The sequence below is a fragment of the Chamaea fasciata genome, unplaced genomic scaffold (assembly GCF_029207755.1).
Source record: "Chamaea fasciata isolate MVZ Bird 193981 ecotype frontalis unplaced genomic scaffold, bChaFas1.0.hap1 SCAF_9, whole genome shotgun sequence".
Lineage (NCBI taxonomy): Eukaryota > Metazoa > Chordata > Aves > Passeriformes > Sylviidae > Chamaea > Chamaea fasciata.
This window is the reverse complement of record NW_027094094.1, coordinates 31,457,666-31,476,973: the sequence shown is the minus strand read 5'-3', so window position 1 is coordinate 31,476,973 and position 19,308 is coordinate 31,457,666. Positions and strand designations below refer to the sequence as shown.

The 19,308-nt window shown below is 44.7% G+C and overlaps 1 protein-coding gene across 5 annotated transcripts in view; it reads right to left on the bottom strand.

Annotated features, from left to right (window-relative positions):
* PCDH15 (protocadherin related 15) overlaps positions 1-19,308 on the bottom strand; it is a 300,245-nt gene that overhangs the window by 97,235 nt on the left and 183,702 nt on the right. For all 5 annotated transcript variants that reach the window (XM_066191711.1, XM_066191709.1, XM_066191706.1 and 2 more), the window contains 3 exons: positions 15,404-15,532; positions 2,909-3,214; positions 2,149-2,373 (listed from right to left, as the gene is read on the bottom strand). In XM_066191711.1, coding sequence (XP_066047808.1) covers positions 2,149-2,373; positions 2,909-3,214; positions 15,404-15,532 — 660 coding nt within the window. The remainder of the gene's footprint in view (positions 1-2,148; positions 2,374-2,908; positions 3,215-15,403; positions 15,533-19,308) is intronic.

The following is a 19,308-nucleotide window of genomic DNA, read 5'->3' as shown; positions in this document are numbered from 1 at the left end:
GTGGGAGGGAAAGGGTTGCCTGTTCTTGTTCTCACTTGGTTTCAAGACTCCGCACCCTGCTCCTGCTGCTCTGACTCTTGGATCAGCCTTCTGAGGTGTCTTGAGGATCCTTCCCACCTCAAACAGGGACAACACAGGGTTCTGCCTTCACCCTCCACCCTCTCCCTCCACCCCTGTGAATTTTCTGTCTGGGAAGTTCATCTTTAAGCTCAAATTAAACCATCCAGACACCTCTTGTGACCAGTGTTCAAAATATCTGCTCCCTGACATATAACCCGCTAATGACATCTGCTCAACACATTGAGATATTAAATCTGTTTTTTCCACAAGTCCTCCTCCCTTCTCTCAAGTGCCACTTGAAATTCCCCTGTCCTACCTCTCACTCCAGGCTGGAACCTAAGCACCATCTTCATCTCAGCACTTAAATAATGTTTGATTATGTCCCCTGATCTGTTCCAAAACTCAGCATGGCGCCGAGTATAAAAACATTCACTTTAAACTGGATTTCTTTTCTTTCTCACCTAAAGTATCCCCTGCTTGTCCTCCCTCCCAGGCCCTGTTCTGTCCCCAGCCAAACACCTTTTTACTCCAAAATTTTTATCTCTGGCTCCAGTCTGGTATTCCAGCCTTTCCAAACCATCATCATGCTCCCATTTTGTTGCTCATGTGTGGGAAGAGCTTTCAGGAGAGCAAGAACTGATTTTTTTGATCCTATTAATCCCCTCCTTAAATTCCCTATTCCCACGGCACTTCCTTTGAGAGTGCAGAAGCTGCTGGTATACTGAGGCCACCGAGCTCCACTGTAATTTTCCCTGGCATTAATTAATACAGTCAACCACACAATCAAACGGACAACAGCTTTTCTCTGAACACAATCCCACATGAAAACCCTTCCAAAAAAAAAAACCCCAACAAACCTACCCAAACCAACCCAAACTATTCTTTCAAAAATTCACTGTGCTGGGAAAAGGTTTATTTTAGGAAAAAAAAAAAACAACTTGAGGTTTGAGCAACCTGCTCTGTAGAAGTCCAACAGAAGAAGCTCAGGGAATGATGGAAAAGCTGCTTCCTGTGAATGACGTGGAATGTGCTGGGGAAAAGCACAGATTAGTCAGGAACAGGTGACCTGCACCTCACGCTGAGACATTCTGCAGACAGAGAGGCATCATTGAAGCCTTCTGGCATTGTCACCAGAGCTAGTAATGGGAGACATTTACTGTCCTAGAAGAACTGTGAGCTCAGTAGAGACTGACAAAGAGAATTACTCAAAAAACCCATATGGCAATTCAAGCATCTGCAGATACAGAAAAGGCTGAGCCCCAGACTGGCAAATACTTTTCCCAGACACATTTAAACTGAATGTTTGTGAGCTGTGCTGTTGGCCCTGATACAATTTTTGCTCCTTTGCTAAAATCTGAGCAATTAAAGCTTCTTCTCTCCCATAGTTCACAAAACTCAAGCAACTACTCAAAAGGACAGAATGACTGACAGAGCTGCGCCTTTGGAATGTTAGGGGTAGGATTAAGGCATCTGAGCTCTCCTCTCCTCTTGGACACAGGCAACTGGAGATGGGGAAGTTCTGCTGTCCCAGCTGCAAATACTTTTCATTTGAGGATCATTCCCAAGCAGACACCAGCATCCCCATATTCCTAGGGAGGCTCCTGAAACCCTGAGGTGAGACTGTAACTCACTGCAGTTCATGGTGCAAGACACTAAATCAGGCTGTTCCTCTGCAGAGCCGGATTTTCCAACAGCAGAATCTGGAATCCAGGATGTGCTCTGCCATACCAGCACTCAACACACCCCAGTGGGTCTTAAAATTACAAATTGTGGGCTGAAAAGTGATTGTGTTACTTTTGCAAACAATTCCAGGAGGGGTTTATTTCAACCCTTTAGGGATTCTAAAGGATAAAATGTTTGTGTCAGGTGTTCTTTGATTTCATAAATCCAGGATTTAACTACCTAATTGCACACGGAAAAATAAGTACAGCTGTTATAAAGGATGTGTTTAACTGAACAAACTGCTGGAAGAATAAGGCTCAGACAAGTGAGATGCAGGAGTGCAGAGAGTCCTGGTGTTTCCTGACTGCATAGTGATGGAATATTCTGGCAGGACTGGGAGAGGATGCTGCTGGCTGAGGAGTTTACCTTGACTCTGACGGTGACAGTGGCCAGCCCAGGAGGCATCGTGCCCTTGCTGTCGAAGGCTTCCACGAGGAAGGTGAAGGTCGCTTCTGTGTCAGAGAAGGATTCATAATCCAGGGATTTCCTCAGCGACAGCTCTCCCGTGTGCTTGTTCAGGGCAAAATACTGCTGGGCTTCCTCCGTGCGGATCCGGTAGTTCACATCAGCACCCAGGTCCACGTCCTTGGCCTGCGGGGAACAGAGGGACATCAAACAAAATCCATTCTCACAAAACAGCCCTCTGAGATTTGAAAGGCAAACTGTTGCAAACATCTTGAGTTTAGTTGTGTTGGTGTAATTGTACTCAGTGTGGACAGACACGAGGAGTGAAATTCACTGAAGGTTCAAACCATGGGAAATGAGCACAGTGTTCCGGGAAAATGGCAGTGGAAACTGAATCTGGTCTTAGTTGTCCTCCCTGGGCACCTGCTATTTGCCACTGCCAGGATCACAGAATCCCAGGATGGTTTGGGTAGGAAGGGACCTCAAAGCCCATCCAGTGCCACCCCTGCCTTAGGCAGGGACACCTTCCACTGTCCCAGGCTGCTGCAAGCCCCAGTGTCCAGCCTGGCCTTGGACACTTCCAAGGATCCAGGGGCAGCCACAGCTGCTCTGGGCTAAAATGTTTGCCCCCAGTTATTGCAGTCTCACTGCCAAGTTAAATAAGAACCCCAAACACTGTAGAACAAACACATGTCACCTTCACTCACCGATGCTTCCTTACCTCCAGCTGCAGGAAGACAGTTCCTGGTGGGAGGTTTTCTGGCACACAGACAGTGTAGGAGGTGTTGGTGAACACGGGGCTGTTGTCATCGATGTCCAGCACCTTGATGGCCAGGGTGAGTGTGGAGCGCCGGGGGTCCACAGCTCCGTCTGTGGCCTCCACGATGAGCTCATAGTAATCCCTGGCTTCCCTGTTCAGCTTCACTGCTGTGTAAATGCTGCCGTTGGAGGTGATCCGGAACAGGTTGTTGAAGTTTGCCAGGCTGTAATGGACTTGCCCATTGACCCCAGCATCTGCGTCTGTGGCCTGAAGAGACAGCAGGGAAACCATGGATTAACACATAAATTGAAAACCTCCGAGGGAGGCGCCCACAGGAGAGAAGGCAGGTGAGGCAGGGAAAGATTCTGCTAAATCTGTGGTGTCCAGGAGGGCTGTCTGGGGCAGCCTGCCTCTCTCTGAGCTTTGACTGAAGATAAAGCATCCCTCAGAAACAAATGGCTCCATTCCCAGCAACAGAAGCCAGGCTAACTGGATCCCAGCTGGATTTCTTCAGAAGAAAAGGCACATTTACCTGCTCAGCCTTGGAAACTTTTGACAGGACATGAGGCCATAGCCTGAAGTTGTGTCAGGGGAGAGTCAGGCTGGAAATCAGGAGGAAATTCTCCAGGGAAAGGGTGCTGAGGCCTTGGCAGGGGCTGCCCAGGGAGGTTTGGAGTGCCCATGGCTGGAGGTGTCCAAGGAGGCCTGGATGTGGCACTGAGTGCTCTGGGCTGGGATCAGGCACAGGCAGGACTCAATGCTGGAAGTTTTTCCAACCTAAATGGTTCTGGGATTCTATCCTATGATTCTCTAAACTTCAGCAGAAAATGAATTTGATGCTTGTGGAGCCAAGTCCTCTGATAATTCTAATGTTGAAGGATCTTCAGGATTGGGTGGTGTCTGAGAGGAATTTTTATTTAACACTGATGTAGTGTTCCATTGCTGCCCAAATCTTTATGGAATATGAATTTAGATGAAGGATGGATACAGACAGACAGAAGGGACACATCAATTAGAAAGTTTCTTACCACTTAACACATTTGTCACACTCAGGGATATTTTCATTGCTGCTCTCTGAAGAAGTACTAATATTTCTGTTTTGTTCATCCTGTTCTTCAAACCCAAACATTATCACATTTCATCCTTATTGTTCTGTGCTCAGAATAGGCTGATGATTGGCACAGAAAACCATCTCAATTTCTTTAGTTGGGATCTTTGTTCTCACACACTGAACCAAGCCTCAGATTTCAGTGTCAGCCAAATAATTCTTGTTATCTCATAATTATAGGGATGGGCAAAATTAATAGGTTTCCATAAAGCTCTCAGATTGAAATGCTGACCTGTTATTTTGTCTCCTCTTAATTAAATTAGGGCATGATGAACAAGGTTACGTAAATTAAACAAAGGGCATTCTGTGAGCAAGGTATTCTCATTTATTTGCCTTTATGAATGACATCTGTGAAGATCATAAGAGATTTACATGTTTTGTTTTCAGAACAGTTGCTGGGAATGCTTAATTCTGGTGACGGTGTTCACTGTAAGGCTTGGTAATGAAACCATTTATCTTGCCAGAAATCAATTAAAAGTTAATTTAAATTGCTAATAAGGAAAAAAGCCACAATTTTTCTTCCCTGCACAACACCCATGTGCTAAGGAGCACTTCCTACAACTTCATTCTGACTGGTCCATAGGTATATAGCATCCTTCTAATCCCCATCTGTCAGATGGATTGGCTAAATTTCCAATCAATCCAACATCCCCTGCAGAAATAACAAATCTAAACAAAAACCAAACAAACCAAAAAGCCCCATAGGAATCTCCAAGAGTAATCTGAAATACGCCTATAATTGGAACCCGTGATGAAAAATTCTCAAGAGACAATAGATTTGTATCAGGTTAGTTTGGAAGGATGTTTTAGAATAGACAAACAACTTGTTTCAGAAAGGAAATGAAAATGACTTTAAATGTATGCAACTGAGTCCCTAAAAATAAGACTATGAAGGTTGTGAACTCATTTGTGCACATCCTTAGGCAAAAACACCTTTGCCACGTTCTGCAGGACTGATTTCATTCACAGAATACCAGAATGATTGAGGCTGGAAAATCCCTCCCAGCTGTGCCCAATGCCCACCTTGTCCCCAGCCCAGAGCACTGAGTGCCACCTCCAGCCCTTCCTTGGACACCTCCAGCCATGGGCACTCCAAACCTCCCTGGGCAGCCCCTGCCAAGGCCTCAGCACCCTTTCCATGCAGAAATTCCTGCTGCTGTCCAAGCTGAGCCTCCCCTGGCACAGCCTGAGGCCGTTTCCCCTTGTCCTGTCCCTGTTCCCTGGGAGCAGAGCCCGACCCCCCTTGGCTGTCCCCTCCTGTCAGGAGTTGTGCAGAGCCACAAGGTCCCCCCTGAGCCTCCTTTTCTCCAGGCTCAGCCCCTTTCCCAGCTCCCTCAGCCTCTCCTGGGGCTCCAGCCCCTTCCCCAGCTCCCTTCCCTTCCCTGGACACGCTCCAGCCCCTCCGGGGCTCTCTGGCCGGGAGGGACAGCACTGGGCACAGCCCTGGAGGTCCCTCGGCAGGGCCAGCCCAGGGGACGGGCCCTGCCCTGGGCCTGTGGCCACCCCATGGCTGGCACAGCCCAGGGGCCATTGGCCCGGTGCCCCCCCGGGCACCCCTGGGCTCCTGTCCAGCCGCTGGCACAGCACCCCCAGGGCCTTTCCCCACGGGCCCTTTCCAGCCCCTGTGCCCCAGCCTGGAGCTGCAGGGCCCGGGCTGAGCCCAGGGCAGGACCCGGCACTCGGCCTTGCTGACCCTCAGCCCATGGATCCAGCCTGGTCCCTCTGCAGAGCCTCCTGCCCTCCTGCACACCCACACGCCCAGCTGGCTCCGTGTACTTCACAAACTGACTGAGGGTGCACTTGATCCTCTCATCCAGATTGTTGATAAAGATATTAAACAGTTATTTCCACAAAGAGTAGCAAGCAAAGCATCATTATTAAATCAAATTATCTAATTGGGTTAATACCACCATAACACTGGTGAAGAATTAACATTTTTATCACTCTAAACTTGAGAAGAGATAATGTTCTCTTTGTGGATAAGAAAGAAAAAGAGTTTAATCTGTTTCCTAAAGGAATCCTGTCTCAAGGGTGCACAACTGTTCCCACATGGAAATAATTTCCCAGAGTCTCTCAGAGCCTGTGGAAGAAGCCCCTTGGACAAGGACTTGCTGTTTGTACAGACACTCTCTGTCCCTCTCTGCAGTCATCATTTTGTACCAAAATGGGCAACTTTAACCCAAATTTCACCCCCAGATCTGTCATCAACAGGTACAAGACTTCCCAGGAAGTGAGGGAACAGGAGGTGTGGAAAATGGGGAGTTTTCAGAAAGTTCTGCTTCAAAAAACTAGCCCTGGTTGAATTTATCCCAACCCTGACAACAGGTAGCAGTGACATCCCAATAAAAATAATCCCATGTGGTCTTTACCAACACAGGGCTGAATCCCATGAGTGAACAGGAACAGAGGTGGAGAAAAGCAAGGAATCAGTTCTTTCCCATATAATCTGAATCCCAAAGAAAGTCCCAAAGCCAAGGAGAAAACAGCAGGACTAAAAAGAGGCCAGAGAACATTCCTATGCCCACTCAAGACTTTCCACCACAACTTATCCCCAGTGATTTGCACAAAAAGTATGGTGAGAGTCCTGAAGTTTTGGTAGGGAAAGGGCCACCAGATGACAGCAGACCTTGAAAGAAGCTGCAGCTGTATTTACAGGCAGAAGGCTCTCCACAGCCTTGCAGAGGTTGCTCTGACCCGACACGAGGCAGCAGAAACAGCAGCAGTGATTGCTGGAGGTAACACAGCCCTCAGAGGCCACTGGGGACACAGGCACCACGGAAACTGGGACAAAAAAACCGCCCCAAAACAAAATTAAAAAAAAAAAAAAAAAAAAACTAAGCAGGAGAGAACTAACAAAAAGAAGTAAATTACAGAAGGAATAGAAGAGATTCCAAGACTGGGTCACAGTGTCATTGCATCTCAAATGCTGACCCATTTCTACCTTGTCCATCTCATAAAATCACAGAATCACGGACTGGTTTGGGATGGAAGGAGCTTAAATCTCATCCAGTCCCACCCCTGCCATGGGCAGGGACACCTTCCCCTGTCCCAGGCTGCTCCAAGCCCCAAAGTCCAGCCTGGCCTTGGACACTGCCAGGGATCCAGGGGCAGCCCCAGCTGCTCTGGGCACCCTGTGCCAGGGCCTGCCCACCCTCCCAGGGAACAATTCCTTCCCAAGATCCCATCCATCCCTGCTCTCTGGCAGTCTGAGCTCATTCCCCTTGTCCTGGTACTCCAGTTCCTGATGCAGGGTCCCTCCCCAGCTTCCCTGTATCCCTTCAGGCCCTGGAAGGAGCTGTGAGGTCTCCACATAACCTTCTCTTCTCCAGGCAGAGCAGTCCCAGCCCTCCCAGTCTAGCTTCACAGGGGAGGTGCTCCAGTCCCCTCAGCAACTTGGTGGCCTCATCTAGACCTGCTCCAACAGCTCCACACCCTCCTTATGTTGGAGGCACCAGAGCTGTGCACAGAATTCCAGGTGGGCTCTCACCTGAGCAGAATAGAGAGGGAGCATCCCCTCCCTCCACACTGTGGGATGAACCCAGGATTACATCTCCTGGTGTTTATCCGGAATCAGGAAAGATGTGTCCATCCAAAGAGACAGAGCAAGTAGTGCTGTTATTCTGGTGACTCCTCAGATCTCCAGGACGGCTCTTATTTCCATCTCTAATTCATGACAAAACAAACCTGGAAACCTGGGTATATAAATGACTCACTGCTTTCTTTCCCAGAAAATAAATCCCACGTTTATTAGAGATGTCATCACCTACAAGGTGACAGCCTTTACTTGCTGAGGTAAATTCAGATTTGTGTTACCAGCTCTGCTCCCACATTAGCAGGAAACGCTCAGGAATATAAACCAATGGTGTTCCAGACTAACAGATTATCTCCCTTCATCTCAAACAGCAGGAAAAACACAGTCCTGGGAGATGGGAATGACTAAGACAGCTCTGATGCACCATTAACTCTGAAATATAATGACAAGGGCTTGAATGTCAACAATATTCATTACATCATTATCGTCCTTTGCAAAAGAAACCTCCTATTATATCCTCAACTCTTGCTCACAATGGTGACAGGATTTAGGCAGGTTAATTGAGGATTTGTGCCGGGAATGTTGGGGCTGGAAAACAGCAAAACAAGGCTGTTATTCTTACTTGTCTCCGAATCAGAGACGAGCATGGTGGGTATCCCCCTTTCCTGCAGGCTGAAACATTTCTTAGGGACCACTCTGCCACAAAAATAGCTTCCTTCAGTTTAAATTTCCCTTCTTCAGGAGCAAAAGTTGCCCACAATCCCTACTTGAGCCAACAAAACTCCAGATTTTGACAACTCCCCCAGTATTCCAGCAAATCCCACAGCTCAAGGCAGGAATTGCGCTGGAGGATCCAAATGATGCTGTTGGTGAGAATTATTGTTCTCATGGCAGATAACATGACTTTTTTATTACTAGGGGTTTAATAGGTTTATTACTGGGGGTTTAATGGGTTTATTACTCTGGGTTGGAAGTATTCCCAAGCCCTTCATTTGTGTCAAACAGCAAACCAAGTGTGGGTGGGAGTGTTAGATTGGATTTTGTACTTGTTTTGCGGGGAGATCACAGTTTGTACCCACAGGACAAAATTAACATCTCCCAGATGCAGTCAGAGGCCACAAATATCTGAAATGTGCCTGACCTCTTGGTCATAAACCAAATATTTGTAAGCATTTTAAGGCGGGAACATCTGTCATCCATAAAAGTTTAGACTTTCCTTCTTCCCTAAAAGAAAGGCTTTTCCTCTCCTTAGTTGCTTCTTGCTTGCTTTTACACAGCCTCTCACCTTTTAAATTTTCTTAGAGGGATGGAGCTGCTTGGCTGGGAAGAAAGATGTGAGAATTGGGATCGTTCAGCCTGGAGAGGAGAGGCTTTGGGGTGACCTCATTTTGACCTTCCAGTGCCTGAAGGAGCTACAGGAGAGATGAAGAGAGACTTTCCAAGGGATGGAGGCACAGGACACAGGGAATGGCTTCCCACTGCCAAAGGGCAGGGCTGGATGGGATCTTGGGAAGGAATTGTTCCCTGGGAGGGTGGGCAGGCCCTGGCACAGGGTACCCAGAACAGCTGTGGCTGCCCCTGGGTGGGCTAGGGTTGGATGGGGCTTGGAGCAGCCTGGGATGGTGGAAGATGTCCCTGCTCATGGCAGGGGGTGGCACTGGATGGGATTAAAGGTCCCTTCCCACCCCAACCCATTTAGGATTCTTTGATTTTGGTTGTCTTGCAATTTCAAGGCAGTTGTACTTCTTTGAGACCCAAGGGCACACACATCCTTTGGAAAAATCCTGCAGGTTTTGTGGATATCAGCATGCTACTGAATTCCCAGGTCATGGCAGCTTATCCTTCATTCTACTCAGAGTAGGATAAAGGAAACACCCTGTAAATTTTCAAATGCTACCATATTTTTAGGCATTAAACAAGCCAGAAGAGCTCTAGATGATTATTTCCATGGTCTCTGCTAATTCCAGTATACCTGGAGGGTTAATTCCAAAGCCAATTAAATGTGATTTCAAACAAAACGGTGCATTAAGAGAAGTTAAACCCTAAGAGCAAATATAAATGAAAATAAACGAAAATCCAAAAGGTCATAGCTGAAAACCCATCACTGGATGTGATTCACCTCCTACATGAGTTAGTCACATTTTAATGTTTCATGGCCTCAACCAGCCCAGCCTTTTTCAGGCTGGCACACAACGAAATCCTAACCTTGGAGACTTGGCTGTCCTGGAAGGATGATTAAAAATCTGTGGTTTTGATGAGTGTGTTCCTTGGCAATGTTATGATTAAAGAGATTAAACCAATGCATTTGCACACTAGAAAAAACTAAAACACCTAGAAGCACTCCCAAAACAAAAATCTTCCTAAATCACAGATGGAATATACTGTTTAAAATCTCCACATTTAGCTGGAGTCCCCAATATTTCTCTAATGTCAATCCAATTTAAAGTTATTTCTGCCATTTCTCTTTGGGCTGGAAGGGACCTTAAAGCCCATCTAGTGCCACCAACCCTGCCATGGGCAGGGACATCTTCCACTATCCTAGGCTGCTCCAAGCCCCTAAGTCCAACGTGGCCTTGGACACTTCCAGGGATGAGAATCTGATTCTGAAGATTTAGTTTGGCATCAAGCTGAAAGAGATAATAGGGCTTAAAGGCATCCCAAAATGTAAAGTGTCAGCAGACAAAAACAAAAATTCCTTTCATGGAAAATCCTTGGACTCTCAATAATCACCTGCCATGAACATGCTGGTAACAAATATCAGTATTTCCACTGCAGTAAAGCACAAATACTATCTGGAGGGCAAAGACGCAAATGAATGAATAAATATAATAAATTTTGGGAACAGGGAAGACAAGAGCACAGCTTTTGAATTCCCTTTTGCTTAAGAAGTCACATTATGGGTTCAAGGAGCTTTTTAAATCTCTTTGATCTGTGCCCAAGCTGACCTGAGTTCAAGGAACAGTGGAAAAAGATGAGGAACTGTGGCTGCAGCCACTACTGCCGAATATCCTCCAGGAATTCTCTGGTGCCAGCAGGAAGAGGTAATTCTGTATAGCACTGATGGTCTGGAATGGAAATAAATAGCCCAAATCTGTGACCCCATCTCTTTCTTCTGAAGCCACAGCTTTGGACTTGAGACATCAGTCTTGTTGTGAGAGGAATTTGCCTGTTAACAAACATGAAAATCCAACTAGAAGCACATGAAATCCTTTCTGTCACCAGCATCTCCCTGAGGATCTTCAGAGAGACAGTGCTGACAGTCTTTTTCAAGTCCTTTTTATCCTACCTGGGGTCAAATTCTTTAATAAACTGAAGGAAATGATACCACCAAAGTTCTCCCTCAATGATCTTGCGATCATCCAACCACTTACAAGAAATGAAGTCTGAACTTTCTCTGGTTGGAGTTCACCTGCCACATTCTGATTGTCTGATTTTTGGGGTCTAATTAGATTTTTGAATGGATTCTGACCCTCAAATCCCAGCTGTTCCTGTTGGGTTTACATCTGTGAGACGAATTCAAACTGCATTGTTAGACACTGGGTCATGCAGTGAGCCAGAGTCCTGGACTTGCTCTGGGTGTTTGAGATTTACTTCAGAGCCTGTGATTTTACTCCTCCCCAAGGGCTTAAGGTCTTTCCCTCCTGGATTGTCCTCTCCTGTCATTCAATCCCCTTTTTTCCTGTTCTTGTCCTATCTCCTCCACCTCTAATTTTAATTCCTCTTCCTCCTGGATTGTCCTCTCCTGCCAATAAATCTCCCTTTTTTCCTTGTCTTCTCCTTTTTCCTCCAGCAATTTTCCTTCAAGCTGTCTGAAAGTCCAGGAAATTTGGGAATTTAATTTCGGGAGCTTGTATTTTTAACACAGACAATGTGTAACCTGCAGTGCAGGTTTTGGAACATCACAACCTTCACACAGAAAACAAGGCAGTGGGGATTAAGGAAAACTCAGATCCCTTCCTAGGCTTTTCCACAAGATATTGTAACGTAATAAAACAATAGAATCACAGAGTCTTTGGGATGGAAAGGACCTTAAAGCTCATCTCATCCCAACCATTCCATGCTCCTAGGCAATAATTCTTTGCCAGCATTTTAAGGAGTTTTCCTGCTTGGAGAAACACAGGATGAGCTGCTTGTGGGAGATCTCCAGAGGTCATTTAGTCCAACACAACAAGCTTTGCTTATCAGCCGTGAAATTTAAATCGGGCTTTAAATCTGGGGTTTATCACCTTATGAATTTATTAAATAAAACCAGGAGCCTGTAAGAATTCACTGATATCCATGGACAGAAAGGTCTTTTGGGAAGTAATTACATTTCATCAGCATTCAGGAGGGCTAGTACAGTACAACCAAAATAATTCCTCCAAACTTTCCCATGTTTTCCAGTAGGAAGAATAAGTCCATCCTATAAAACAACTTCCTCAAAGCATTTCTTTTGTAACTTAAAACCAAGCAGGGGACAGAGGTATCACAAAGCCTGCAAACTGTTCTCGTTACTAGAATTGATATATCCTGTTTCCATTTTAGGGAAGATCCAAGGGCCAGTGATACCTGAGTACATAATTCTTTACCCCCATTTTCCATCTCATTTCCTTCCCTGTTGCTATCTCTCCTTGACAGCAACACGTTCATGCTGGAGTTTTCAAACAGTGCTGATCAATGACACCAAAATACCCAACGATAAATGAATTATGGAGTTGGGTGAAAGAATCTGGATATAAATAAAACCCCACACGAATAAAAACTTCAGTCAAGGGATATCTTTCCTTTCCAGGGCCCCATCAGCTCAACAGTTCTTTGATTAAACCCAGGCTGCTTTTTTAGAGTCCACAACAAACTGCTGGGGACTGTCTTCCTCTGCCCGAAGGTGCGAACATGCCTGCAGATCAATGTATTGATCCTTTTCCTGAGTGTCATTCCATCTTTTCTTACCCCCCATGCCCCTGGGATTGATTAAAGTGCAGTGTACAACGCAGATCATCCTGATGCTCCAGCTCCAGCTGGTCTAGACTGCAAGAAATTGCCCGAATTTCACTGTTGAGTTCCCAGTTGGAGCTTCTGGATTCCTGGGGGCTCTTTGTGGAGACTTCCACACAGCAACTGTGATCCTGCTTTGCTGGGGGATCCCCAGGATCAGAGGGGAAGCAGCAGCAGGGAATCCAATCCACCTCTGAATGCCCCAATTTAGAGAACACAGTGTGAAATAAAAGGATTTGGAAACACATCCACTCCACTGGCAGCATTATCCTGTCTGGCTTTTGTTCTTTTAATCTTCAGGAGGCTCCTGGAATGCCCACGGGCAGCACTCCCGTGCCAGTGCCTCCAGCAGCTCCAGCTGGCAGCAGAGCTGCTGGAGAGGGAGAGCACTTCCAAGAGTGGATATTGCCTGCTTGCATGGAATCAACGCTCCAAACCCTCCCTCTCCCACAGGAAACCTCTCACCGCCTTCCTGCTACATCTCCTTGGGAAACCACCCCCCAAATATTATCAGGTAATCCATTTGAAAGTCCAGCTTTCCAACGGAAAACAAAGCAGAGCATGGAAATCTCATGTCTGTGGCAGGAGTTATTCCTGGGAATGTTCAGGTTGATTTATACCCCAAATTGCTTAGAATCTCTATCCCTGGAAGTGTCCAGGGCCAGGCTGGACAGGCCTTGGAGCAAGCTGGGATGGTGGAAGGCATCCCTGCCCACGGCAGGGCTGGAATGGGATGGGATTTAAGATCCTTCCCAACCCAAACCACTCTGGAATTCTGACAATGAGCCCAGGCACCCAATCCTGAAACCAAACCTCCAGAGCCAAAAATCCTGAGGGATTAAAGTGGTTGAGCACCTTTATCACGTCCCCCCTCACCAGGTTCTCTGCTCTCATGAGCAGCAGGGTCAGATTTGGGGTTTTAAGGTAAAAATCTCATGCTAATTTTTTTTGTTCGAGGTAAAATGGGAAGGTGGCATTCGAAAAGGAAAGGGACACCACAAAATCTGTCTTTTTATTTAAAATCTCCTGTATGACTCCTTGCTCTGGCAGATTTTAAGTTTCTGTTTGAAATGAGTAAAAAGTTTCCTGAAAAGCAGCTTTGTTAATCAGTAGGTTAATTCTTGGCAGGGAAAACACACGACACCATAAGTATTTCTTTTACCAGGCTATTCCCACCTAAAATAGCCCTTTATATACATTTTATCCACATTAAAGCTTCCATACAAAATTTATTCCCATCAACACCTCTCCCTGTGGTTTTTATCTACAGTGAAGCACAACACACCAAAAGCTATTTCAGTTTATAAGGAATATCCTCAAACACCACAGCTACACCCAAACTCTCATCACTGGAGTCAGAAAAAAATATCCAAATTCCCCAATTTCTCTTTTCTATACCATAGAATGGCATTTCCAATGGGTGTCCCTACATCAATTTGAAGTTCTGAACATGAGACAGGAGAAATACACCCAGTATTTGGGCTAAAAAGAAAAATCTGTCTCCATCCAGGGATAAACAGGACAGGAAATGACAGAAGCAGTTTCTGTCACTCCAAGTAGGAATAAACTCTCCCATGGCTTCAATAAATATTTTCATTTCCACACAAGTCAGAAATTGCACTAATTTAGAAGCCAGAGAGCTTCTTGTGGCAATAACTTGTTGCATTTTACAGTTCTGTCACATCTAAAAATAGAAGCAAGCTCGTGTTTGAGAAGATGATTGAGCCTTGAGGGCCCTCAGCGAAGCACAAAATGGATTTGAAGGATATTTGGGACTGATTGGAAATGTTCCACCTGTGCCTTTTCGGATGCAAAATGAAAAACAACCACACAGGAAGGCAATGACAAAAAGCAGAGCAATAATTTAGCAATTTGTCAAAACTGACTTAATTGCACTGAGGGACTCTAACTTTGTCCAAGACCAGCTCTGATTTCTTATTAAATAATATAAGGATGGGAAGGAACATGACTATTATGGGTATTTGGGTTCCCATGGTACCCGAAATGTCCTGTTTTTCTGAAGCTTCTACTTAAGGAGCTCCCATTTTCTCTTGATATGGTTACTGCTGGAAAAAAAAGGGCATATTTTCCACCTAAAATCCTGAAAAACGCTTCCCAATTCCTTTATTACCTACAGCTCCTGCTGGATCCAACCTTAGTGCAGCAGACATGAGACATTATATTCAACTTGTGGATTGAAAAATCCTCTAATTAATATTTTCCTCTTTCCCTTGAGTCAGGAAAAACAAACATTACCAAAAAAAAAAAGTGATGTTTTCTTCAAGAGACTGAATCCTTCTCCAGAAGACACCCACGTGTTATAAAAATTTACAGCTTCAAACCCTCAAATTAACACTATCCCCTATTTTTATGCCAGGTCAGCAATCATTTCACTCCAGGGTTTAACTGATTTTCCCCTTAGTGGCCTGACAATTTCCTCTGGGTGTGACACTTTCCTACACCCGGGTGTCACTTGCTCAGCATGTTTGAATTCTACCTCAAAACAAACCATCTCACAATGTGGCAACACTGTTTTAACCCCGTAAATCTGTTATCAGCAAGTTTTTACAGTGGAATTTCTTAAAAACAAGCTTTTTTTTTTTTTTTTTTTTTTTTTTGGTGCTATTTTTAAGTGACAAAGTGTTTTCAGTATGTAGCACAGAGAAGAAAACAATTCCAATATTTCAAAGCCCCAAAACGTGACTTTGTAGCCACAAACGGGGAGTTAGCATTTCAAGGGAAGATATTTGGATGGGTTTTTGTCTAAGGCACAATTATTTTGGGCTCTTTCCCCACTGTCTGGAGAGCTTGGGTAATAAAATAAATAATTTTATTGACTTACCCTTACTTGACCAACAAAAGCATTGGCTTCCTCTTCCTGCACAGAGAGGTTTTTGGGGAGAAACATGTCAAAAACTGGTCCGTTGTCATTGACATCTGTCACCACTATATTGACAGTAGCAGTCGAAGTCTAGGCAGAAAAAGAACATTTTGAAGAAATTCTCTTTATTTCACAGCTTCCCAGGTGACAACCCTACTGTTACTTATTAGACAAGATCACAGCTAAGCAGATTATCATTTTTTTAAACATGTTTCTGTGAAAAAGGGAAGAATTTCAAGAGTTTATTTTGAATTTTTAGAAGACAAAACAAGCTCAAGACTGACTCGTATATTAGAGAGGCATGATAACTATCAGATATCTTTTCTTTTTCATACAGTATTTTAAGGATTTAAAGAGTTTTTGTTGTGAGGGGAAAAATCTGAAAATATCCAAATTTGCCAGAATGTAAAAAGGAAATTAGTGATTTATCAATCAAAATATGCCACAGTGATGATTAACGAAGCTGATGGAGTGGCACAATCATCCTGTGTCATCCTTCCCCCACCTCACCCTGATGTTCTATTTTGCAACCCAATTTTAACATCCCAGGAGGCGGGAACAGTAGAATTGACTGTATTTAATACAAAATGTCAACAAAATTTGTGTGTGCTACCTATGAAAATTTTCTCCCCCAGTCAAAAAAGTGGAGAGGTGTTGGCTTGAGTCACATCTGTTCTCTCTGCACATGAGAGCTCCAGACCAAAACCCCATATTGTTGTATTTGACAAATTATTGTGTTCAATGTACAGAATTTTAAATCAGTTCATCCAACTCAGTGTCTTAAATCTTTCTTGTGCCTTCTGATACTTCCCATCAAACTCCTCTGAGGGAAATTTGGGAAGTTTGGAGGGGCTGAAGCATGTCCAGGGAAGGGAAGGGAGCTGGGAAAGGGGCTGAGCCTGGAGAAAAGGAGGCTCAGGGGGGACCTTGTGGCTCTGCACAACTCCTGACAGGAGGGGACAGCCAGGGGGGGTCGGGCTCTGCTCCCAGGGAACAGGGACAGGACAAGGGGAAACGGCCTCAGGCTGTGCCAGGGGAGGCTCAGCTTGGACGGCAGCAGGAATTTCTCCATGGAAAGGGTAGTCAAGCTTTGGAATAGGCTTAAAAAGGGAGGTTTGGAGTCCCCACTCCTGGAAGGGCTTAAAAAGTGAGAGGATGTGGCACTTTGCAGTCGTGGTTTAGTTACAATGTGGTGCCTGGTCACAGGTTGGACTTGATGACCTTGGAGGTCGTTTCCAACCATAAAAATCCCGTGATTCCATGAAATGCTTATGACAAGACAGTCACAGCATTTACACCGTGGAGATGTGACCCCAGAAGAAATCCCTTGCTTTAGGAAGAACAAATCTGTTTGAAAGTGGCACTTCACAGGCTTCATAGAGAAACCTGCAACCATCTTCCCTTAACAAAAACAGCAAAATAAAGAAACAAAGAAAACAAACAAACAAACAAAACCCCAACCAAAAAGGCTGAATGGAGACCAGCACCTTCTGGTGCTCTACTGGTGTTGGAATCAGGCTCTTCCCAGCTCCAGATCCAGCTGGTGTGGTTTCAGTGCCCCAAGGGCTCCCAACATCTGCATAAAATGACTCCTTACTACTTAAAAAAAAAATCTCAAAATCCAGAGGATTTTGAACCAAGCCAGCACAAGGTGCTCCCAGGCTGGCAGCTTCTGTTTACTGAGCCCCAGTTATTTGCTAATTGTTCCTGAAACTGCCATTTCTAAAAGGAAAATGCCATTTCTGCCCTCTTGTCCACGCCAAAGCCACTCCAGAGCATTTGCTCTGCTGCGATGCACACTGAATATAAATCAGCTTTTCCAAAGGTAACTCAACTCCATGAAACTCAGGGAAATAAACACCCTCACATTTAATTAACTGAGGCAACATGATGTTAAATAACAATGGCTTGAGGCAGGAATTCCCATTTGGAAAAGGTTTCTTTCCATTCCAGATAATTTTCACAGGTTGTGGTTGATCATCTGCAGCATTTCTTCCCTTTGAGAGGATTTTATAAGGAGAAAGACAGGGAGGAAGGAAAAGAAATGTTTGAAATTTTTTTTCCCAACTCTTGTCTAAGCATTTTCAGTATTTTTCACATTCTTGGCAGTTCTTTACTCATCTGAAGCACCCTTCCTGTCAGTCAACATGCCCAGGCCAGTGCTCCACTTGCCACATTTAAGTTTTCACTTCTGAATTTAAAAGGCAAGATTTTTGCAAAGAAATAATATTTTGCAAGGGAAAAAAAAAACCAAAACAAACCAGATTATTGAGATGCCAAATAGTAGAATTATACTGGAAAATTTAATCAAATGCTCCTCTCCCTAAACTTGCAAGTATGTTAAAATAAGATTCTGTAAGAAGACCAACATTTCAAGTAATCCCTGTTTTTATATGAGTCACAGTTTAGAAAATTATCAGAAGTGACTGAATTCAGAACTCACTGTACTAAGACCAGTATTTCAATTAACCTTCCTTTTTTATTAATCTCAATTTAGCAAATGACCAAGAGTGGGTGAAAACACAAGCGGCATCCAAGCAGACACTGTGTTAGCAGTAACCCCTTGTGTTTTCTTCCTTAAAATCAGTAACAGGCTCTGAAACAGAGAAAGGAAATGGGAATACTTCAAAATCTCCCCATTTCACGTGAATACAGGAAACATTTGTTATCCCACTGTTGTCTCAGCAATGCCCACCTTTACCACAAAGTGGGACACAGCTGTGTGTCTTTGAGAGCAGCACTTCTCTCGTTAACATCAGAAAGTGCCGTGATCAAAGATTATTAACCAAAACCAACGTTTCTAGATCCCCATTAGATGGCTCCAAAGATTTGTTGAAGCTCCCAGCCTCAGGTAGATGTGCTGCTCTGAAAAAGCCCTCATTTGACAACTAGAGTGAATTAGAAGGGCTTCTCCAGAACTGCAGCACGGAGCAGGGTTGGGAACAACATCATCATCCCTGCTGGGAATCATGAAAAAGTCACCAGACACTAAAATCTCACCGGCTAAATAATTATTGCCTGTGTCCAGGGATAAACCACCAGAACCTCTTTTCATCCTCGCACTGGATCAGAAAATATGGGAGGGTGGGCAGGCACAGGGTGCCCAGAGCAGCTGTGGCTGCCCCTGGATCCCTGGGAGTGTCCAAGGCCAGGCTGGACTTTGGGGCTTGGAGCAGCCTGGGACAGGGGAAGGTGGAACTGGTTGGTTCTTTCCAACACAAACTGCGATTCCATGATTTTTATGTGACCTCCCAGAGAACAATTCCTTCCCAATATCCCATCTATCCCTGCCCTCTGGCAGTAGGAAGCCATTCCCTGTGTCCAGGCCCTTGGAAAGAGTCTCTCCATCTTTCCTGGAAAGCAAATTCACAAATTTCTTAAAGAATTATGAAAAGTTGCCGAGGCTTCTAGAGGATGCTAAAAGAGCCACAGAAACAACAAAAAAAGGTCCTCACAAATATTTTAATACCACTAAAATTCTTTAAAGAAGTAGTTCCCTAAAATAATGAGAGACACCTAATTCACAACCGGTTTTCCAGGGATATTCCTCATGTATATCCAACACAGAAAGGTTTGAAAATTGCTTTGGCTGGTTAAAAAATGAGGCTTTTCTACAACAGAATCATCAATCAGTGTTTGGGAAGGAATGCTAAAGCTATTCCTGGAAATTCAACCAGGGAAAAAACATCTCAGCCTCGTATCAGGGACTTCCTATTCATTACTAGAGAAACTCTGCTTTCTTCCCTTTTATAATTAACAGAAATAAAAGATCCACAGCAACAATTTATGTCTTTCTTAGGGGCCCTAAAATAGTTCTTACATAGATAATTCTTCCCTAAGCAATAACTGTAAAATTTACATAGCCT